This window comes from Nymphaea colorata, chromosome 2 (assembly GCF_008831285.2).
Source record: "Nymphaea colorata isolate Beijing-Zhang1983 chromosome 2, ASM883128v2, whole genome shotgun sequence".
Classification (NCBI taxonomy): Eukaryota; Viridiplantae; Streptophyta; class Magnoliopsida; order Nymphaeales; family Nymphaeaceae; genus Nymphaea; species Nymphaea colorata.
Genome location: NC_045139.1, coordinates 17,222,129 through 17,240,428, shown reverse-complemented (window position 1 = coordinate 17,240,428; position 18,300 = coordinate 17,222,129). Strand labels below are relative to the sequence as shown.

At 40.0% G+C, this 18,300-nt stretch overlaps 1 protein-coding gene and 1 long non-coding RNA gene across 7 annotated transcripts; one reads left to right on the top strand and one right to left on the bottom strand.

Moving 5' to 3' along the window:
* Positions 1-4,693: 4,693 nt before the first annotated feature.
* LOC116249258 (uncharacterized) lies at positions 4,694-11,252 on the bottom strand. 6 transcript variants are annotated; one of them, XR_007572358.1, is made up of 4 exons: positions 8,786-11,252; positions 8,291-8,380; positions 7,672-7,798; positions 6,962-7,459 (listed from the first exon to the last, which is right to left on the bottom strand). It is a non-coding gene; the product is annotated as an uncharacterized LOC116249258 (long non-coding RNA). The 6 variants fall into 6 exon arrangements; XR_007572360.1 differs by lacking the exons at positions 6,962-7,459; positions 7,672-7,798 and adding an exon at positions 4,694-4,852 and having other exon boundaries at positions 8,786-11,251; XR_004171111.2 differs by lacking the exons at positions 6,962-7,459; positions 7,672-7,798 and adding an exon at positions 6,662-6,941 and having other exon boundaries at positions 8,786-11,251.
* A 678-nt stretch (positions 11,253-11,930) lies between these two features.
* LOC116248076 (auxin-induced protein 15A-like) lies at positions 11,931-12,442 on the top strand. Its single transcript, XM_031620672.2, has one exon. It carries the CDS (start codon positions 12,069-12,071, stop codon positions 12,324-12,326), a length of 258 nt encoding a protein of 85 aa, XP_031476532.1. The 5' UTR covers positions 11,931-12,068; the 3' UTR covers positions 12,327-12,442.
* The last annotated feature ends 5,858 nt before the right edge of the window (positions 12,443-18,300 follow it).

Here is an 18,300-nt window from a genome sequence, read left to right as displayed (position 1 = left end):
TACACCTCTTTCAAAGGTCATGGGCTGAATTCTTTCTCTTTGCAGAGGGTCTGCATTTGGCAAGACCATCACATGCCATGTCAAACGCTCTTGCAGAGCATTACAACTAGCACTGCTCAAATAAATGTGGGGAGGTTGGGCCTGTAAATCACTAGTGAAGGGGACATGACCCAATGGGTCAAGTTATGATGAACCTACAATCGACAACCATGTGACTTAGCAATGACTGCGATTACCACCATTCACCTTTCTCTATATATACAGAGCAGAGCCTTCAGACTTTTGCTCAGCAAATCACCGAGTTTCAATACTCATACTCAAGCTGCATATTCCTGTTTCTTTTCTTCTCCTCATCCTTTCACGAGGCAAAGCTAGAAGATCACTACTCCAAGATAAGCACAACAAGATGATGAGCATTCGCCTGCCTCTTTCAATTCTTGCCAAGAAGCACGCAGCTGGCGTCCCTAAGGGGCATTTTGCAGTTTACGTCGGTGAGAGCTGGAAGCGCTTTGTGATTCCAACATCCTACTTGAAGAATCCTACCTTCCAAGCATTGCTAAGAAAAGCAGAAGAGGAGTTCGGTTTCGAGCATCACAGTGGCCTCACAATTCCATGCAATGAAGACGTCTTCCAATCATTCACAGCACAAATGGCATGTGCATAGAGGAAGCAAATCGTGACCCAATTTTGGTTCAGAGCTGAATATATTGTTCTGTATATAAAGGGATAAAATTCCCATCCTTACCAATCACAAAAATCAATACAATTTCTTCCAAAAATCTCTCTCTCTCTCTCTCTCTCTCACACACACACACACACACACACGCACGCACATCCACATCCTCTACCTCGTTCATACATCAAGCAAATCAATAACAATCTTGATAGATCTTACAATGGATGGCACAATGGCGATACGACATTTTCCGTGCCGGTGTGGAATCTTTGCAGTATTGGTAGTGTACGGCATCATATCAGCCTACTTAAGAGATCTTCCAGATGATGACGCAGCTGCACAAAATAAATAGATTGCCGTGCAGTAGCGAAATATAGACCTCTTGGGAACCAGAAATATATATATATATATATATATATATCTTAGATTTGGCCATGATGTGCAGCATTTTTAAGTATTTTTTTTAATCTAACTGCTTGGATGAGTTCCCATGTTCAGATGTATCAAATGAAAATCACAATTTTGTTATCAAATTCTAAGAACATCTATTTTAAAATTAAATATATAATAAACTCCTGATCTTCTTTATGCAAAAAAAAATCGCTGAAAAGTGATAGGAATGCTTTCTTGGAGCAATAAAGCTTTCATTTCAGATGAAATTACAATCAATCTTCAAATTGCCAGCAAAAGGGTTTTCTCTGAGCAACTGAACGCATCCATTTCCAATGCATGATAGGATCTCAATCCATCAATTCATTTGCCTCAACTCACCACTTCTCATTCTGGTTCTTGTTTTTGGTTGCTTACTTTTGGCTTCCTTGGGCCGTTCTTCTTTGCTATGGTTTCCTGTTAGCCAAAGCACTGCCACTTTTCCATATTTGCTTTTACAGAAAATGAGAATGCTAATTACTTATGAAAAACAACAGAAATGAATCAATTAAAGAATTATGAATCAGTAGATCAATTCAGCAGCATTGCCTTTCACAAAATATTCGAATCATACGAATGCTTTGGTGTAGCTGAGGGAACTGTTACAGTACCGATCTGTCTATTCTGTGGAAATAGAGTACATAAGCATGGTGAGATTAAAGCACCACGTCAAATTCAGCCAACAATTGATTATTAAGAAAATTATTTTCAATATCCTTATTTATTCAAAAAATCGACTCATTTGCTGAAATCAAATCCAAACTTAATCTGTTGTAAATATTTGAGGTTGCCTTGGCCAAAGGGAAGCATATCCAAAGTTAGCATTGTGGCATGGATACATTTGCAATAGGCCTCAAATTTATGATGTTTCATTTCTTGGTGAAGTGACGCACACAAACAGACTGCTTAGCATAAAGTGGTTAAAAAGCAGAGAGATAAAAAGTGCTGAGGATATAAATTTTTGCTAACTGATTGTATTTCTATTTGTAATTTGGTAACAGTTGGGACTTTGATCCCATATATACACAAAGGGAGAAGAAGACAAAATTGATTTTTAGTTGGTTTCCTCTATGCACATGCCATTTGTGATGTGAGTGCTCGGAAGGCATCTTCATTGCACGGAATTGTGAGGCCACTGTGATGCTCAAAACCAAACTCCTCTTCTGCCCTTCTTAGCAATGCTTGGAAGGTAGGATTCTTCAAGTAGGACGTTGGAATCACAAACCGCTTCCGGCTATCACCGACATAGACAGCAAAATGCCCCTTAGGGACACTAGCTACCTGTTTCTTGGCAAGAACTGACAGAGGCAGGCGAATGCTCATCATCTTTCAACAGCTAACTTGAACCAGCAAACCAAGCGAGTTTTCCTTCTGAAGGATGAAGAAGATGATTGCGATTGGTATGGTGAGTATGAGTATGTTGAGGATTCTGAACAGCTGATTCGATGAACACAGTTTGAAGGCAATGCTCTATATATATAGATGAAGATAACAACTGCAATCTAAGAGACATATTGCTGCTAAATCACATGGGTGTCTATTCTACACCCACATCATGAATTGACACATTATAACAACCCGACCCACTCCCGGGCTCGGGCCCCTGGTTCGACGGATCCCAACCCGTCCCCTAGCAGTTTCGGTTCCAATCCTAAAAAGGCTAGGAACCAGGACAATCATCTCATTAATAGCCTCCCATTATAAGCCCTTGAAGATTCCTCACAATCTTCGATACGGGACTAAACTTCTGGGGTGTTACAATCCACCCCCCTTAAAGCACACGCGTCCGCGCGTGTGGGACCCCAAGGCCGAGTGTTGAAACTGCTCTGATACCACTATAACAACCCGACCCACTCCCGGGCTCGGGCCCCTGGTTCGACGGATCCCAACCCGTCCCCTAGCAGTTTCGGTTCCAATCCTAAAAAGGCTAGGAACCAGGACAATCATCTCATTAATAGCCTCCCATTATAAGCCCTTGAAGATTCCTCACAATCTTCGATACGGGACTAAACTTCTGGGGTGTTACACACATATAGTGTTGTTCTCCTCACCAGTGATTCATATGGCCCTACCAAAAATTGAGCGAAGTGGCCCTAGTTGCTACGACTATGGAACAGCTAAGACAATAGCACGTTGGATGCCTGGAACAAGCATTACCCGCACAACTTGCCATCGACTATGGTTTCTTGAGCTTACATATTGTCCGCCGCACAAAAATGTGGCAGAGGTAATGGCAAGTTGTCCGGGTAAAAGGCGCATGCTAGAATCTAACATGCTAGTGTTTTGGCTGTCCATAGTTACAGCAAATATGACCACTTAACTCGATCTTGGTACGGACATATGAATCACTGGTGAGGAGAACAACACCATGTGTCAATTCATGATATGGGAACAAAGTGCCAGGAAACCATGACTACAACGATTCCTCTCGACCCTCAAAGAGGATTTACCACTAGCCCACTGCTTATAGCACAACTATTACAGCCGTAATTTTATTGGTTGTGTGGAATCTTGAATCTGTTTTAATGAAATGTAAGTTGAGGTTGAAGGAATTATTAACTGCTATAAAATATTTAGGTGGCCGTGAAGTTGTGCCGAACTCTGTTACTCTGTGAAACAGATAAAAGTTAAACGAGAAAGCCGATATTGACTTTGCAGTTCTCATGGTACATGGTGAATCGGGACATGGAAGCTGTAGAACAGGAGATGTTTCAGAAATAGACAAAATTATATCAAGTAGAAACTACTTCTAGACAAGCAGTGTGCTATAAACTGTGGTCTTTGTTTCGCTTTACAACCAGAACTGCTCAACCAAAGTCGGGAGCGTGGGCCTATAAATCACTAGCGAACGGGACATGACCATGTGGGTCAAGTCAAGGGGAACATGCAATTGACAAGCATGTGATTTAGGGGTAACATGTCTGTAGGACTACCTGTATTGCTCTTTCTATAAATACATAGCAGAGTCTCCAGACTTTGCTCATCAAATCACCGAGTCTCAGTATTCCTCATACTCAAGCTGCATATTCCTAGTCCTTTTCATCTTCTTCATCCCTCACAAGGCAAAGCTAAAGGTTCACTGTTTCAAGCTAAGCACAACAAGATGATGAGCATTCGCCTTCCTCTTTCAATTCTTGCCAAGAAGCAGGCAGCTGGCGTCCCTAAGGGGCATTTTGCAGTGTATGTGGGTGAGAGCCGAAAGCGGTTTGTGATTCCAACATCCTACTTGAAGAATCCTACCTTCCAATCATTGCTAAGAAAAGCAGAAGAGGAGTTCGGTTTCGAGCATCACAGTGGCCTCACAATTCCATGCAATGAAGACGTCTTCCAATCATTCACAGCACAAATGGCATGCGCATAGAGGAAGCAAATCATCACCCAATTTTGGTTTAGAGCTGAATATATTGTTCTGTATATAAAGGGATCAAAATCCCATCATTACCAATCACAAAAATTAATACAATTTCTTTTCACAAAGTTCTCTCTCTCTCTGTCTCTCTCTCTCCACTTCACTTGTACATCATGCAAAGTATACGATCACGATGCTGGCAGACCTTAGAAATTAGAATGGACGACTCGATGGCGATACAACATATATTTCTTGTAAAGCAGTCCAGGGAAATCCAAAGCTGAACTATCTTGCAGTATTTTCATCCCCAGTGTCGAAGGCGAAACATTTTGAAGAACCAATAGGTCGATCTTTTAGCAGTACTGGTAGTACCGCAGCCTGCTCAGCGAATCTTCTTCCTGATCATGAAGCAGAGCAACTTCACAAAATAAATAGACAATAAATGGGCTGCAGCTCAACCACCGTCACGTAGATCTGTTTGAGGAATGGATTTGGCCACGATGTGTTGCGTAGCACTTTTAGATTTGTTTTTGTTTGTTTTGTATCAACATTTGCGCATCATCAGTGTGGAGGGGGGAAAGGTGAATTTCAGGAAAATTTTGAATAAGTACCCTTATGAACACAAGTTTGTGATTCTAATACATGATGGGTTCTCAATCCATTAATTTATTTTCCTTAACCGACTACTCTTTTTGGTTTTAAACACGGTTCCAATATCACTATATTGTTTTTATGTCACAGACTCTTGATCTGAGTGGACCAGGTTGGGCTTCAGCAGAACTGAACCACCCAGAAACAGTACCCAGAAAAGTTGGGATTTGCATCCTAGGTACCATACAGTGTGAGCTTGTAATTTCATTACAGAAGGATTCTGCAGTAAGTACCCTATGGTAATTGATTCTGAAAACCATGAGAATTTAAGTATAAATTATACATTTATGAGCAACCTGACAAAGAAATGATCTTGAAAAGGGCACATGGGTTCATATTGGGCTCTCAATAACAGTCCTGATGTCAGTCCTTTCTCCAGTTTATGGCCAGTACTGTATCTGATTGAACTTCCGCTGAGATAAGCCTGCGAAACTGTGGGATATCCAAAATCCAGTCCACAGCTTAAGTATTGATTGCTTTCTTGTAGGGCGAGGGCCGCATCTTCTTTAAAATGGGCCCCCTACTAACATAATGGTATGAAGCAACTGAACAAGTTTACAGATTGTTGTCAGGCAACCATCACATGCCTTGTTGAAAATTTAAAACTCTCTGCTTTTATGAGTATGTATCACCCAATATATACCTTTTCCCTTTGTTAAAAAATGAATTTTATTTATAGATATATATTTTATTGCATTTCACAATAATTACATGGCAATTGAAAAAGATTTTTCACAGGATTTTTTGTGACTGCTTTAAGTTACAGTAACTGGGAAATGTAAACTGGTATTCTGGTTTTCAGTAAGTTCTTTGATCTGCATTATGTAGAACAGAAGTGGAAGAAAAGCACTGTAGCAACAACCTGGCTGTTGCGATTATTGTGGGGCATAATGATGGTAGGCTTAGGAAGCCTATAGGTAATGGCAAGTTGAGCGCGTCAAAGCTTGATATAGACATCCAACGTGCCAAAGTTCTGGATGTCAGGCAGTGATAGCAGAAAGGGCCACCTAACTCAATCATGGATAGTGAATCGCTGTTGAAGATTAACAGCACCATATGTGACAATTCATGAAGTGGGTGTACAATAGATAACCATGTGATTGAGCAGCAACATGTCTCTTGGTTTGCAGTTGTTATGTTTCTCTATATATATGAAGCTGCCCTTTCAAACTTTGTTCATCAAATCAACCATTCAGAATCCTCAAAACACTCATACTCAGTTGCTGCTTCCTGCCAAACATAGTCAGCTTCTTCATCCTTCGTTGTTAATTCAAGTTAGCCATTAGAAAATGATGAGCATTCGCCTGCCTCTGTCAGTTCTTGCTAAGAAACAGGCAGCTGCTGTTCCTAAGGGACACTTTGCGGTCTACGTCGGTGAGAGCCGAAAGCGGTTTGTGATTCCGACATCCTACTTGAAGAATCCTACCTTCCAAGCGTTGCTGAAAAGAGCAGAAGAGGAGTATGGTTTTGAGCATCCCAGTGGCCTCACAATTCCCTGCAATGAAGATGCCTTCCAAGCACTCACTGCACAAATGTCATGCGCATAGAGGAAACCATCCTCTCTCAATTTTGTCATTTGATTTTTCCTCTTTATGTACATAAGAGATCAATTATAAGTGCCACTGTTGGAAAATTACAGATAGAAATGCAATCAATGATCTGGAAAATTTTTAAGCCTCAACGCTTCCTCTCTTCTTCTTTTAACCACATTATCATAATGTGTGTGTCTCTGTCACCAAGTCGAACAAACATCACCAAATTTGAGGCCTATCGCGAAGGCATCGTTGCCGCGGTGTAAATTTGGACATGCTCCGCTCTGGGCAAGGAGAACCGCAACTGTTTATAAGAGATGAATATTTGAATTTGATTTTCCGAAACGAGCCACATGATTCAAGGAGAAATGGATGTTAAAAATCAGTTTCTTCACAACAATTTTCGGATGAATTTGCGCGTGGCGATTTCATATCACCATGTTGTTTATGTATTCTTCTTGAACAGCATACATAGACTTCACCATCAGCATAGCAGAATCGAGTTTGGTTCTGGTTCACCCGAAACAATAGCAGAACCAAATATGGTGATACATGGTTTTAAAGCCATAGATCTCCTCTCGGACTACATGGTTTTTATAAGGACATAGAACTGAGGTCTGTAGTTGATACTAGAAAAATCCACTGTTTGTTTAAGTTGTGGATTTAACCTAAGCTGGATGTAAAATCACCCTCCGATCTCAAATCCGATGCTATCAAATATGGCCTTGAGGTTGGGTTTCAATCTAATGGGATCCAAACGAAAGAGTCCTCCAAGGAGAGTTGGCCACTCCACTGCATGCATCAGCTCATGTCCGCTTGTACCTATTTAATTTCTAGTTATACTAAAACTTAACTAATAAATATCTTAATACATTTAATGAAGTCTAAGTTCTTTTGTGTATATTTGAAGAACAAATAAAAACTAGTTCAAACTAACAAGAAGAAAAAGCCAAAGATGTGTCGTTGAAGTATGAAGCCCTAACCTTTTGTTTTACATGCATCCTAAATTTCTCTTAAATTGATAAACTGAGTACCTGGATGTTAAACCACCTTGCCACATGGTTGCGCTCGGTACACCCCTCAGAGTGCACAGCCTACATGCATGCAAGTGCGATAAACCACGGTGATGATCCTGATGGCAATTGATGGATGGACTAGGACCTTCATAATAACATTGGCGGGGTTCATGAATCACTAATGTGTGCCGAGTAGATAGCCAATTGATATGAGAAAAGTTGTTTTGCATCTTTCTCTTAAATACAATCATATTAACAAAAATGACAAAATGAAAAACCGTGGCTTTTGAAAGAAAAAAAACTGAAAGACACATTTATCATTTTTTTTTTCGCTTTCCAACTCATCACCTCTTTTCCGCTTTTTATCGTTTTCACATCAATATCGCCATATTTGATCGAATTTAAACTGAATGATAAATTATTTATTATCATTATTAAAATGTTTTTTTATCACTCTACTTAGTTTTTTTATTTTTTAACAGTTTTTCCTTTATTTATTTTCATCAATTTTTTATTTTTTATTTTAATTTCAATAGATTTATGGGAAAAACAACTTTGTCAAAAAATATCTAAAAAAACCTTGCTAAAAATCAAAAATGATATTTTTTGGTGTGTGTGAGTATATATATACACGTACCGTCCATGGTGTTCTTCAACCGGCTATTCTATTGTATGTCCTTTGCACACTCATGAATTGCCAACTTCAATGGATTTTCATCTTTTTGTCCTGAGAAAAAGACGAAAAAAGGAAGAGGAAAAATTTAGTGAATAGTTCGACAAAGAGCAGAAGAAGATGGTGAGCACAAACAAGGTGGGGTGGCTGGTGTCTCCCTGGGCCACTTTATTATCCGTGTTTGGAGAGAGCCAAAAGCAGTCTACACTACAATATCTCCCCACAAAAAATTTGCCATCATCTTCTTAATCTTCAAGATGAACCCTGTAGGGATTCCAAACCGACTCTGCCCAAAAGTAAAGAACTGAACAAACAAATTGTGCAGGATGGAAGAAAATTTATAACAAAGTGCACCTTCCTCATGTTTTCACAAAATAGAAGAAAGCCTAAATATTGCAGAGGTAATTCGCTTCCTCCCAACCAAGGCAATAGATAACTTGGAAAGATTAACCTTCGTACCTGCTGCTTTCCAGTAAAACTCCTTCAAATACTGATTCACATTGATCATCATAGATGTTTTATACCCGTCGAAGCACGAATTGGGGAGAGATTTTCGATAGCTGATAGTATAAGAAACTAGATACTGTCTGTCGCTTTCTCAAACTTCAACTTCCAGATTAGCAACTTCACAATAAAAAGCAAGAGCTAAAGAATAGCAATGCTCCACTGCACTTCTTCATGCTATGACCAACTCATGCATCAACAGAAAGTGGTCATGAATCAATGCTGAGGAATGGAATGCCTTCCTTGAAAATGAATCTATACATGCAGTTGCATGAAGAAATGGGCTAGAAACCATATCAACAGCTCCCTGAAACTTTAGGATGAGAATTAAGTGACAAGTTCATTTTGTTAACTATTTCCCTTGTTTTGAAAATAATCTTTAACCATTGCACAAACATTACTGCCCACCGAATCGCAGTAAGGCATATAAAAACCAGCAGTGAAGCTGTCCAATCCCAAGGCCTTAACACACTGGATCCAAAACATTGTAGTTTCGATTTTTCCTTTACCCAGTATCAGAGCCATTAAAGAGTTATCTTCAGTATTGGTGATTCGAATCCCTCCACCCATCCGACACTGATTCATCCAGGATGGCAGCTATGAAGAAATTTTCAAAAAGATTAAAACAGTCTTTCCTACATTTTGTCAGGGCCCCTGCCAGCAATCACTGTAGAGATTCAGTTCTTACCCATCCTGAAATTTTCTTTTCGTTTGAATGAATTTCATATTTCTGTCGCCTTCCACAAGCCACGCAACTCTTGACTTTTGGTTCCAAGAAACGAATTCCTGCTCTCCATGCAGTACATACTTCAAATCACCATAAGCTAGCAACTACTAATGGGCATTTTGCAATTTATCCGTTCCTTTCTTAGGTTTTGAAATTTCGTTGGAAACATTGCAACATCATTTTTATTCCACAAAGATAATAGTCTTTCAATATCCTCTAATTTCGGCATAAGAAGAAACATCTTACAGCCTGTGGCGGGATACTTCCATACATTCCTTATTACTTCTGCGCAATCCTCCCTCACATATCAGCATGTTGACTATGCATCAGAAAATCTGGATGCAGATAAACCCTACAAAATTTCACAAATTGGAACCCTAGTTCTCTGCAGGTACAGTGGAGGCCTTTCCATAGCTTATTAGATTCAACATGCAAGGAGCAAAGGCTTCCAACCCATAATGATTCTTGCAAATTTAAGGCTCGCATTTCAAATCGTCACAGTCATGCTAACCTTTCTGCCAACTTGCTCTGCTCATATTTGTCAAAAAGGTATTCAAATCCGTGATTGCCTTCCGGTTGATTGCCTTCCGGTTAAACTCGCAAACCATCAAATACAGATCCCTTTCCACTACAATGCGCACAAGACCCCCAAAAATTACAGGACAAGAACTGCATATTGAAGAGACAGAAACTAAACCCGTGAAAACCGATGCCCAAATGGCCTCGTGCCCATTACTGAGTTCATAGACGATCATTGGCAGCAACCAAAATCTGAACTTCTGCCTAGAGCTATAAAGTCTTTGACATGCACACGCGTGCGTTCACAAGACACTAGGATCAAGCAAATTACTTGTCTTCTTCGAAGCCTCTGTAGTGTTTCGACAGTGGTTCACTTGGTAAGACCTAAATTGAGCACCTACGCCAACACTTGGTTGTTTGCCTCTGTAAGATCCTTTCGAGGTCTCCAATAGGGAGAACACGCTATGGGCATTATCACCATCATAACATTGATTGATAGGCAAGACTTGGGAGAATCCCAGTGGGAAAGTGAAGGAAGCAGGGTTGATGGGCGTACCTTTCAGTGGACTGAATTCCATCTCTAGAAATGGCTCCTACCATCTCCAACGTAGACTACAAATTGACCATTGGGGATGTCTACTCCTGAAGCTGATCCACCGGTTCGAGTGCACGTACATCAAACAGCATTTGTACCGTGAACCAACTGCTGCAATTGCAGAGCGATGTCTTCAAGAATGAGGAACAAATGAGAGAAGAAGAAATTGGTCATGATCGAGCAAATTTAACTTCGATCAGTCGAGTTTTTTATTCCGCTGAACTTATATGGAGCATAAGGTGCAATGAGAAAATCAATGGCAACAACTTGCTCGCTGATGTAGGAGACATGTTTCTACATACGCATGTGATACTTTTTCATGCACGGTTGCCCCCAAGCCACTTAGGGGCCCTTCTTGCTGCCCATCTTGCCAACCAAATGAATGTCCATCTGAACTCTTGCATGTTACCCTGCCACCTTTCCCGAGTGTTGATACAAGCAATTTAAGAGGGGACAAACCTATTTATGAAAACCTGGTGCCGTGTGGACAGCAGAAAACCAGATCAATACCACAGTTAAATATATCACGACATTTACCTTTCTAGTTCCAATTCTGTAGAATCAAACTGTAAACAGCAGCATCTGGAGATAACTCAAGTAACACTTGGTAGGTGGTAGGACAAACTATTTGCACTTGTTCCTTGTCGTCTGCTTCCATCACTAGGCAAAAGTTGTTTAGTCATTGCTGGAAGCAAAGTGATGCAAAATGATGAGAATTTTCTGCTTTGTCAGTTTTATGAACTCCCAAGGGTCACATTCCTCCTTTTGTAGTCGAAAGCCAAAAAACATTTTGTTGTTCTGACTTCGACTTGAAGAATCAAACCTTTCAAATCTTGTTAACAAGAGCGGAAGAGGAGCGTGGATTTAATCATCTCAATGGTGTAATGATTCCATGCAGTGATCAAGATGTCTTCCATGCACTTATGGTACAACCATTAATTGCCCTTCAGTTTTTCAGCACTCTGCAAGACATGTTGACAACAGCATGTGGATGCTAAGGAACAAGTCAATAATTTCGCGATCAGAGATCCCTTCTCTAGTGTATATAGGCGGGCATCCAATGTGCTATAAATGTAGTTGTTGTATAGCACTGCAACCACCTCTGTTCGAATAAATGTGGGGTTGTGGGCATAAGAATCACAATCGAAGGCGACATGACCACATGGGTCAAGTCATGATGCATGTACAATCGAAAACCATGTGATCTAGCAATTATATGCTTGTAGCATTACTGTTTTCATCTTTCTCTATATATACACTATAGAGTCTTCAACCTTTGATCACAGAATCACCTAGTCCCAATATTCCTCATACTCAAGTTGCATATTCTTATTTCCTCTTCATCTTCTTCATCCAACACAAGAGCGGAGCTACTACTTCGAGCTAAGCCCAACAAGATGATGAGCATTCGCCTTCCTCTTTCAATTCTTGCCAAGAAGCAGGCAGCTGGCATCCCTAAGGGGCATTTTGCAGTGTATGTGGGCGAGAGTCGAAAGCGGTTTGTGATTCCAACATCCTACTTGAAGAATCCTACCTTCCAAGCATTGCTAAGAAAAGCAGAAGAGGAGTTCGGTTTCGAGCATCACAGTGGCCTCACAATTCCATGCAATGAAGACGTCTTCCAATCATTCACAGCACAAATGGCATGTGCATAGAGGAAGCAAATCATCACCCAATTTTGGTTTAGAGCAGAATATGTTGTTGTGTATATAGAGGGATCAAAATCCCATCATTACCAATCACAAAAATGAATAGAATTTCTTTTCACAAATCTCTCTCTCTCTCTCTCTCTCTCTCTCTCTCTCTCTCTCTCTCTCTCTCTCTCTCACATCCAGATTTTCCGCTATATCAATGAACCAAGCAATCAGACACAAGCAAGCTTGAGAGAAATCTAAAGTATTTTAAGTGCCTTATTAACTGTTATCTCAGATGTGTACCCTTTTGAAAAACCATTTCGTTCGTGGAACACATATCCCCAAAATACATGTTTCAATAATTATATTCTTTGTCAAAGAACATTATTGATTATGAATTCTGTTTTTAGATTTAATAATCAAACGCTAGGATGTAAACACATCATGACCACATCATATTTTCTGAAACAAGAACATGAAGTTCTTGAAACATATATTGTATGAACATGTCTCAACGGCACACTTTTTTTTAATCAAATGCCTTCTAGATCTGCTGCCAAACCTGATTTGAATGTTACTGAATGTACATCAAACAACTTTTGTAGAAAAACCAACTTCGATTATTGTAGGGCCATGCTTTCAAGGATGGTGAAGGAATGAGATGGAGAATATGATGATCAAGGACCAATCAACGTGATAAGTCGGACTTTTTGTTTAACTCATCTGCAGTTTTTGATGTTATCCTGCCATCTTCTTGAAAATTTCATACAAGCATTTTCCAAGTTGGTCAAGCTTGATATGCTGAAGTCATTTACAAGAGAATACCAATTTGAGCATCCCAATTACACGCAGACCACCCATAATTAAAATCAAGTTCCGTCTATGATTCCAAAGTGGGACAAGTATTTAACATTTAGTGTCGATATCACATGTTCATGTCCAATAGATTTTACAGTTTATATATTTATTATAATAAATGTGCATCCAAGCAGTGTCCAGGCAACTAAATGACCAAAGAGAGGATAAGAGAAGCACATAATAGAGTATTCAAATTGTGAACATTGTGGCCTACATACTAAATTATGGAGGTAATGGCAAGCTGTCCGGGTAAAGGTTCATGCTTGACTCTAACATGCTAGTGTTCTGGCTGTCCCACAGTTACAGCAACTATGGCCACTTAACTCAATGTTTGTAAGGCCATATGAATCACTGGCGAGGAGAACAACACCATATGTGGCAATTCATGGTATGGGGACAAAGTGCCAGGAAACCATGACCAACCGATTCCTCTCAACCCTTAAAAGAGGATTTACCACTAGCCCACTTCTTATAGCACTACTATTACAGCCGTAACTTTATTGGTCATGTGAAATCTTGAATCTCTTTTTTATGAAATGTAAGTTGAGCTTGGAGGAATTATTAACCGCTATAAAATATTTAGGTGGCCGTGAAGCTGTGCCGAATTCTGTTACTCTGTGAAACAGATAAAAGTTAAACGAGAAAGCCGATATTGACTCTGCAATTCTCATGGTACATGGTGAATCGGGACATGGAAGCTGTAGAACAGGAGACGTTTCAGAAATAGACAAAGTCATATCCAGTAGAAGCTACTTCTAGATATCAGTATGCTGGAAACTGTGGTCCTTGTTTAGCGTTGCAACCAGAACTGCTCAACGAAAGTGGGGAGCGTGGGCCTATAAATCACTAGCGAAGGGGACATGGCCATGTGAGTCAAGTCAGGGGGAACATACAATTGACAACCATGTGATTTAGGCGTAACATGTCTTTAGGACTACCTGTATTGCTCTTTCTATAAATACACAGCAGAGTCTCCAGACTTTGCTCATCAAATCACCGAGTCTCAGTATTCCTCATACTCAAGCTGCATATCCTAGTCCTTTTCATCTTCTTCATCCTTCACAAGGCAAAGCTAAAGGTTCACTGTTTCAAGCTAAGCACAACAAGATGATGAGCATTCGCCTTCCTCTTTCAATTCTTGCTAAGAAGCAGGCAGCTGGCGTCCCTAAGGGGCATTTTGCAGTGTATGTGGGCGAGAGCCGAAAGCGGTTTGTGATTCCAACATCATACTTGAAGAATCCTACCTTCCAAGCATTGCTAAGAAAAGCAGAAGAGGAGTTCGGTTTCGAGCATCACAGTGGCCTCACAATTCCATGCAATGAAGATGTCTTCCAATCATTCACAGCACAAATGGCATGTGCATAGAGGAAGCAAATCATCACCCAATTTTGGTTTAGAGCTGAATATATTGTCCTGTATATAAAGGGATCAAAATCCCTTCATTACCAATCACAAGGATGAATACAATTTCTTTTCACAAAGCTCTCTCTCTCTCTCTCTCTCTCTCTCTCTCTCTCTCTCTCTCTCTCTCTCTCTCTCTCTCTCAACTTCACTTGTACATCAAGCAAAGTATACGATCACGATGCTGGCAGAACTTAGAAATTAGAATGGACGACTCGATGGCGATACAACATATATTTCTTATAAGCAGTCCAGGGAAATCCAAAGCTGAAGTGTCTTGCAGTATTTTCATTCCCAGTGTCGAAGGCGATACATTTTGAAGAACCAATTAGTGGATTTTTTAGCAGTACTGGTAGTACCGCACCTTATCGGCCTGCTGTACGAATCTTCTTCCTGATCATGACGCAGAGCAACTTCACAAAATAAATAGACAATAAATAGGCTGCAGCTCAGCCACCGTCACGTAGATCTGTTTGAGGAATGGATTTGGCCACGATGTGTTGCATAGCACTTTTAGATTTGTAATTGTTTGTTTTGTATCAACATTTGCGCATCGTCAGTGTGGAGGGGGGAAGGCGAATTACAGGAAAATTTTGAATAAGTACCCTTATGAACACAAGTTTGTGATTCTAATACATGATGGGTTCTCAATCCATTAATTTATTTTCCTTAACCGACTACTCTTTTTTGTTTTAAACACGGTTCCTATATCGACTATATTGTTTTTATGTCACAATAATTACATGGCAATTTAAAGAGATTTTTCACAGGATTTTTTGTGACTGTTTTAAGTTACAGAACTGGGAAATGTAAACTGGTATTCTGGTTGTCCGTAAGTTCTTTGATCTTCCTTATGTAGAACAGAAGTGGAAGAAAAGCCCTGTAGCAACAACCTGGCTGTTGCAATTATTGTCGGCATAATGAAGATAGGCTTAGGAAGCCAATAGGTAATGGCAAGTTCGGTGGGTAAAAGCTTGATATAGACATCCAACGTGCCAGAGTTCTTTATGTCAGGCAGTGATAGCAGAAAGGGACACTTAACTCAATCATGGATAGTGAATCGCTGTTGAAGATTAACAGCACCATATGTGACAATTCATGAAGTGGGTGTACAATAGACAACCATGTGATTGAGCAGCAACATGTCTCTTGGTTTGCAGTTGTTATGTTTCTCTATATATATGAAGCTGCCCTTTCAAACTTTGTTCATCAAATCAACCATTCAGAATCCTCAAAACACTCATACTCAGTTGCTGCTTCCTGCCAAACATAGTCAGCTTCTTCATCCTTCGTTGTTAATTCAAGTTAGCCATTAGAAAATGATGAGCATTCGCCTGCCTCTGTCAGTTCTTGCTAAGAAACAGGCAGCTGCTGTTCCTAAGGGACACTTTGCGGTCTACGTCGGTGAGAGCCGAAAGCGGTTTGTGATTCCGACATCCTACTTGAAGAATCCTACCTTCCAAGCGTTGCTGAAAAGAGCAGAAGAGGAGTATGGTTTTGAGCATCCCAGTGGCCTCACAATTCCCTGCAATGAAGATGCCTTCCAAGCACTCACTGCACAAATGGCATGCGCATAGAGGAAACCATCCTCTCCCATCATTATTTTTTTCCTCTTTATGTACATAAGAGATCAATTATAAGTGCCACTGTTGGAAAATTACAGATAGAAATGCAACCAATGATCTGGAAAAATTTTAAGCCTCAACTCTTTTTCTCTTTCTTCTTTTTTAACCACTTCATAATGTGTGTGTCTCTGTCACCAAGTCGATCCAACATCACCAAATTTGCCGCCTATCGAGATGGCATCATTGCCGCGGTGTAAATTTGGACATGCTCCGCTTTGGGCAAGGAGAACCGCGACTGTTTATAAGGGATGAATATTTGAATTTGCTTTTCAGAAACGAGCCACATGATTCAAAGAGAAACGGTGTTAAAAATCAGTTTCTTCACAACAGTTTTCGATGAATTTGCGCGTGGTGATTTCATATCGCCACGTTGTTTATGTAGTCTTCGCACCATCAGCACAGCAGAATCGAGTTTGGTTCACCCGAAACAATAGCAGAAACAGACGGTTTGTGAAATGCATGACATTTGAGAAGCAGAAGGTGAGCTTCTGCATCGCACTTTGGACGGTGGGTTCTCTGCGCTCACCTCAACAGTGGGAAAAAAAAAAGACAAAAAAAAAAAAGGTTAGATCTTATTCGGTCTCGGCATGGTAGCCGATCGATCAAGCCCGGGCCCAAAAGATGTGTCTGCTGAAGTATGACACCTAAATTTATCAATTTTTTTTCTTTTTTCCAACTCATCACCTTTTTTCGCTTTTTATCGTTTTCACATCAATATCGCCATATTTGATCGAATTTAAACTGAATGGTAAATTATTTATTATCATATTACCATTATTAAAATATTTTTATCACTCTAGTTAGTTTTTTATTTTTTTAATTGTTTCTAATTTATTTATTTCGTCAATTTTTTAAATGGTTTTTAACTTGATTAGATTTTCTATTTTAATGAGGAAAACAACTTTGTCAAAAAATATCTGAAAAAAACTTCTAGTTAAAAATTAAAAATGATATTTGTGTGTGTGTGAGTAATATATATATATGCACACACCGACCATGGTGTTCTTCAACCAGCTATTCTATGTCCTTTACATACTCATGAATTGCCAACTTCAATGGATTTTCATCTTTTTGTCATGAGAAAAAGACGAAAAAAGGAAGAGGAAAAATTTAGTGAATAGTTCGACAAAGAGCAGAAGAAGATGGTGAGCACAAACAAGGTGGCTGGTGTCTCCCGGGGCTACTGTATTATCGGTGTTTGGCGAGAAACAAAAGCAGTCTACAATATCTCCCCCTAAAAGATTTGCCATAATCTTCGAGACGACCCCCTGTAGGGATTCCAAACCGACTCTGCCCAAAAGTTAAAGAACTGAACAAACAAATTATGCCGCATGGAGATAGCACCTTAGATTTCCATCTACTTATTTTGGAAGAAAATTTAAAACAAGTGCAACTTCCTGATGTTTTCACAAGATAGAAGAAGGCCAGAGGTAATTCGCTCCCTTCCATTTCCAACCAATGTAATAGATAACTTGGCAAGATTAACCTTCATAGTTCATACCTGCTGCTTTCCAGTAAAACTCCTTCAAATACTCATTCACATTGATCACCATAGATGTTTTATACCCGTCGAAGCCCGAATTGGGGAGATATTTTCGATAGCTGATAGTATAAGAATCTAGGTACTGTCTGTCGCTTTCTCAAACTTCAACTTCCAGATTAGCAACTTCACAATAAAAAGCAAGAGATAAAGAGAGCGCATGAGTGCGCTTGTCGTAGTCCTCTGTCTTCTGAAGAAGTTTTCCTCCCTACTATTTGTCACTAGTGCACGCGCAGCCGTCTTCATGCAAGCCATGAACCTGTAAATCAAAGACTCCTCAAGCCGTGAACATTCTAAAGCAATCTTCCATAAGCATACAAACCCACTCTGTCATAGGCCTTGGACAAGTCAAATGTTAGGAATAGCAATGCTCCACTTCACTTCTTCATGCTATGGACCAACTCATGCATCAACAGAAAGTGGTCATGAATCAATGTTGAGGAATGGAATACCTTCCTTGGGGTGTGCAGAAAGCTAATCCTACCACCCAAACGAAAGCCGAAACCCGCTTACCCCTCTCCCTTCCCCTTCTCCCATTTCTCCAAATGTGTAAGGCTGCTTTTAGTTTTGG

Coding starts and splice junctions, on each gene's coding strand:
- LOC116248076 (XM_031620672.2), top strand. CDS start 12,069: ATGATGAGCATTCGCCTTCCTCTTTCAATTCTTGCCAAGAAGCAGGCA.